Source organism: Lissotriton helveticus, chromosome 9, assembly GCF_964261635.1.
Source record: "Lissotriton helveticus chromosome 9, aLisHel1.1, whole genome shotgun sequence".
Lineage (NCBI taxonomy): Eukaryota > Metazoa > Chordata > Amphibia > Caudata > Salamandridae > Lissotriton > Lissotriton helveticus.
Window position 1 is genome coordinate 1,003,009,743 of NC_136070.1, and position 5,427 is coordinate 1,003,015,169.

Here is a 5,427-nt window from a genome sequence, read left to right on the forward strand (position 1 = left end):
GACCTCTACCTTTCAATCATTGTAGGGTTTCACAGCAAACATAGAAAAATCATGGCATATTCCATGTACAAGTTAAAGAAAACAAAAAGACTGTAACATCAGCAACATTATTGAATTAAATCCGAATAATGTATGTGATTAATAAATATTAACGTTAAAAATTAAATATGTAAATATAAATAATTATCAAGCAAAACGTAGGGTTCATCTCAAACAAGTCTATAGATTTCAGTGCCCGTTTGGAACTCTTTTAGACACTTTAAAATAAATAATACTTGATATAAATATAACTTTGATAGGAAGTGCTTCTCTCAGGAGTGATATTCAGAAGTGGCCAATCTCAGACTGTAAGGTAGAAGTGAAAGGATCAGGATTGTCCTCAGATCTCTGTCCCACTTTTTCGTGCTTCCCTTGTGGCCATTGTCCCATACTGATTGGCCAGTGCAGTGCCTGGGGAGTGACATTGACCCCATGATTGTGATGCTCATTTCCTTGCGAGAGAGCTTCTGAGCAACCCATAGTCCCTGAGTGTGAGAGTGGACAGGCCTCTGCTGACCTTATAACTTACAACAGAAATATAAATACTTATACTAGACTGCTCTGTGTGAGCCACAACAATGCAGTTATTTGTTGCAACGGATCATGCATTAAGGAAGAAGTGTTCCCTAACACAGTTAATTCTGATATCTTTCTCCTCAGTCAGTGCACAATTCCTAGTATGATCTATTTAAGAAAATTCTCAAAACAGTTAGTGATAGAACCATTTTTGTCCAACATGGGGCCTCAATGATGCAGTCCTTAAGCAGTGGGCTGGAGCTTTTGGGAATGTTTCCAGCAGTTCCTTCCAGCACAGGTGTAAAGTGACTGGTTTGGTTGCCATGGTCGAGGAGGAAAGCTGATGAAGTTAAAACTTTATGACGGTCTTGTCATTCTCGCTTCTGATTGGCTGTAGTGAGCACTTGGGCCGGGAACAGATGTTGCGCCATTTTGTCACATTTATCCATGTATGCGGCGCACTTGATGTCCTCGTTCAGCATCTGGATGAGATTGAGGATGACGGTTTTCTCGAGGCACTCCTGGAATTCCTAGACAGGACATCATGAAAAGGTTATACATTTGGACAAGTCGCATTCTATGTTGTGAGTTGACATTGCCCCTCCCCCCTCAGCGATAAACCGTGCCCCAACCCTGCCATTCACTTACCAAATCTTTGTTCCTATTGAACTCCTGCAGCCAGGTGTCCAGGTGTTGGGACGGCTGGTGACCAGGGGCTTTAGAAATCTCCTGCTAATCATTCAATATTAGAAAAAAAACTGATTATGCCCCTGAAGATTCTGGCAGCATTTTATTTATTTATTCATTTTTAGTTTTATATAGCGCTCAGACACTGTGGATTATAGAGGCACTTACAGCATATCACGAACAATAATATGGTCTTACATTGATATAATGAAAACAGTGTGGAGCTTATTTACAAGCCCCTATCACCACCACAATGTCACTTTCCTCGACGTTGTGGTGGTGATAGGGGCTTCGCCTTATTCTCAAGGTGGCGTGGCTTAATGCCGCCTTGTGAATAAGGCACCATTTCATGCTATACTTAGCGTGAAAGGGGCGGGCAATGAGTGTTGTGGTGGGCGTTCCACCGCAACACTCATTGATTTTGATGCTGTCCCATATATAAAGGGGCGGGATAAATATTGGGTAACACCAAAATTAAGATCAGGAAAAACCTGGTCTTACCCTGACGCAACAAGGAGAATTGTTTACTTTCTCCTGGCTTTTGCTGTTTCCATGTGTGCAGCACATATAGAAACAGCAAAACGCCATAGATTGCTTATGTGCAGGAAGATGTCCCCTCTTGCAAATAAACATTCATTTAAAAAAAATGACGTTTTGCAACTTCTATGTGAGCTGCATTAAGCAGGACACATAGAAGTTTCAAAACACAATTTCAGATTGTTTATGTGCAGGATAGAACACCTTCCTGCACGTAAACACTAATTCCCCTCAACGCAGGCCCCCTTGCACTATGGTGCAATGGTGCTTGCCTTGGCGCTAGACAGCTAAATTAGCGCCATTGCACGAAGAAATACACGACCGTTTTCTTGTAAATAGGGTGCAGCCCTGCATCTCAGAGGTGGTGGAGTGCTACGATAAGCCAAGGAGGTTAACGATGCCCTCCGCCACTTCTTTGTAAATATGATAAAACTGGGATTGGGGAGGGGAAGTGGAATGGATATTGGTTGCGCAAACGGAATAACATATGAAAAACCAGTAAAACAGAGTGAGGAAAGGAGGAAAAACAATGTAAATATATATTTAGCCTCAGTGTCACGCAGTGGCCTGCACTGTAGCTCTATATCAGCGGGGCCTGGCACTCTTAGTCATTACTGATAAAATGCCACATGGGGGCCGATTAGGATGGCGGACGGACTTGCGTCCGTCCGCCACCCCTGAGTAGGAGGGACCTGAGTAGGAGGGGCCGGCGGTGGCTTCCGCCGGCCCGGAGTATGCGGAAAATCCGCCATCATAATGACCCCCCAAGTGTGGGCAGTAACAACACAGTACAGTGACACAGAGGGTATACATTTCCAGTGCTTCAGAGGTCTTGGTGCAGGGTTTTGATTGGCCATTCATGGGTGACAATGATTCAATATGATTTCAGAGTCTGGGATCAACAATTTAAATAATGGATTGAGCAATCATAAAAAATAGTGTCTTAGGTAAAAACTTACACAGCGCTTCAGGCTTCTTCTGATGTCCTCCAAAATGTGCAGTGGTTTTGACACATACTTGGACAGCTCAGAGTTGCTGATGTTCTCCAAGACACGGACGGCCAACGCCACCTTCTTTTCAACAAAGACGAGCCTGTCATGGCCCTGTGGGTAAGAAGAGCAGCACTTTGAGAAGAGTCTGGGACTGTGTGGATATAAGAGAGGACCTCCTCAGAAGGAGGTGTTTGAGGTGGTTGTCTGGCACTGGTATGTCCTTGGAGCAAGTGGTTTTTACCACTACATGGCTATGCACATGTTGAGCAGAAAGTCAAGGCTGGGTCCTCTTTCATTTAGTGTTCTGGAGCTGTCTTACTGTGGGGAACATCCTTTTCAACGCAACTTTTACCACGCAGTGTCTTTACGACGCAACTATTACAACGCATGTTATTACAACGCATAGCACTGGGGGGGGCTCTAGGATAGGGAATAGATTTAATTTACTATCCAACACCTTCCCTACTATCCACGGGGACTGGAGTTGGAATAGTAAATTAAACTATTCACTATCAAGCACCCCTTAACGCTATGTGTTGTAACAGCATGCGTTGTAAAAACTGCGATGTAAAGGCATGCGTGGTAAAACCATGCGTTGTACTGTCATACATCCTCTTACTGTACCTAAGACAAAAACTATCAAGTGACCTCAGCCACTTACTGTACCTAAGGACATATGAAGATTTAAAGGAGAGACGGGGACAAGAGTTGAGGTAAGATGGACCCATGTGACACAGAACCGCCCTTGACAGTAAGATGTCTGGATCCAAGTGAGACATAGGACTGGGTTTCATTTTAGGGGATTCGCCTACCTTGAAATGGAACACAGACGGCCTCTGCTGCAAGATCTTCCTGGAGCATTTCCACACGTTTGGTTGCATCGTCTCCTCCTACGACATAATATAGAGATATTAGAAAAAAAATACTCGAACAGCCTGGAGAGCACCACAGATACACTGCTAACAAAAGAGCAGGAATTATAAAAATAGTCTACACTAGCAGATTCCCATGTGCTCCTTTGGGTGATTCTTCTTAGAAGATGGCCTTTCACAGCTTGCATCTCGGGTACACATGTGAGGATGTCTTCAGGTGAATGGTATCTCCCCACACCCGAAAGACTTCCCTATTCTTCCGTAATCTGTTAAGGTACATGGGATCCCTGTAAGCCTCTAAGATCTACCCACACCAGTGCTGACCCCATCGCTTATGTATTTTATTTAATGACACTTTGTTTCTTTAGAATTTGCTTCTCTGGGCATTATCTAAGCAGGTACCGAGTAACCATATAAGAGTGATTGACAGCTAAATGTACTCTCAGTAAAGCACACATCTTGCGCTTCTTCCGGAGTTAGAACAATGTTTATATCTGAGCAGATCTAGGGCCTCATTTATGAAAAGTGACGCATCGCTGCGTGAAAACAGTGATGCGTCACTTTTCACTGCGACCTCCCTGCGACACCAATGATGCTGATTATTTACTGTATGACGCGTCATATTGCAAGGAGTTACAGATACGTCAGTATTTCTGACGTATCTGTAGGCGCAAAAATGATGCATTGCTGGAGTGTGTCACAAAAGTGACGCAACTTCATCAATGGGTCATTACACATGGCCAAGTCCCATGTTGAAAGTGCCTGCATCAGTCTTACGCCTGCCATGAGGCAGGCGTAAGATATTGATGCATTAGCATCCAAGAAATGGCGCAGTGAAATCTTATAGATTTCATTGAATCACTTCTACAAACCTTTCTTGCGTCAATACGCCCCCCCTTGCACACATTATATCTGGAGCAGGTATAATGCGGCGCAGGGGGTTACAAATTGACACATCTACCTAGATGCGTCACTTTGTAAATATGGCACAACAAGGCGCATTTTTTACGCCACTGGTGCGTCACAAAAAGTGATGCAGCAGCAGCGCAAAAATGACTCAAGGGCTCATAAATAAGCCCCCTACTGTCTGCAGGTAGTCAGTGCACTCCAGCCTATTGTTTAACTTACGTATTTGTCCCGTAAATCCTGTGCTGCTTTGAGATGGGAAGGGAGGTTCCAGTACTTGGACAGGCGGCATATTCCCAGCGGTGCTTTCCCGGGGGAGGCCTCTGTTGACAGTATGGTCAGGGCAGCCATGGCCAGGATTAACGTCTTTGGCTCCATCCCTGTCCAGGGAAAGAGGCAGAGGAATAGATGATTAGTATTTGTGATGACATAAATAATAATCTCACACAGCAAGCAGGAAATAGGTATTTCAAACATGAAGGTTGTTACTTTAGATATGTTCAAAGTATTGCGATTAGTATAAAATAACCAATAACTTCTTGTTATATCTAGGAATGGCCTAATGTGCACTTTATCCCTAAGGTAGGGCTTCAGACACGTCTATTACAGCAATGTGGGGGCTTCAGAGAGGTCTCTGACAACAAGAGGTGCGTGTTTACTTTACAATACCAACAAAACAAATGAAAGCAAAAAAAAAGAACAGTATGCAGTTTTTTAGGACAAAGCCTACCAGACAGCTTTGCTGACCTAGGAATATATTCCTGCCATTGCTTACCTTTGGCTTTCTGGTTTGTAACTCACATTTGCTTGCTTTCTATTTGCTGGTTTTATTTATTTTAGGCTGTCCACCAGGCCTTGGTTCCTCCTGTGAATCACAG

At 43.7% G+C, this 5,427-nt stretch overlaps 1 protein-coding gene across 1 annotated transcript; it reads right to left on the minus strand.

The window, feature by feature from the left end:
• Positions 1–926: 926 nt before the first annotated feature.
• LOC144783358 (interferon lambda-3-like) lies at positions 927–4,927 on the minus strand. Its single transcript, XM_078662373.1, has 5 exons — positions 4,772–4,927; positions 3,584–3,661; positions 2,739–2,882; positions 1,204–1,287; positions 927–1,085 (listed from the first exon to the last, which is right to left on the minus strand). The coding sequence occupies exons 1-5, from the start codon at positions 4,925–4,927 to the stop codon at positions 927–929; spliced, it is 621 nt and encodes a 206-aa protein (XP_078518499.1).
• Between the last annotated feature and the right edge of the window lie 500 nt (positions 4,928–5,427).

What these genes read in the sequence shown, in the direction of transcription:
- LOC144783358 (XM_078662373.1), bottom strand. Translation starts at nt 4,927, where the DNA reads ATGGAGCCAAAGACGTTAATCCTGGCCATGGCTGCCCTGACCATACTG. An exon ending in AGGATTTACGGGACAAATAC is followed by an intron (nt 3,662 to 4,771) that starts GTAAGTTAAACA and finishes ATTATGTCGTAG; the next exon opens with GAGGAGACGATGCAACCAAA. An exon ending in GAAGAAGCCTGAAGCGCTGT is followed by an intron (nt 1,288 to 2,738) that starts GTAAGTTTTTAC and finishes TTGAATGATTAG; the next exon opens with CAGGAGATTTCTAAAGCCCC.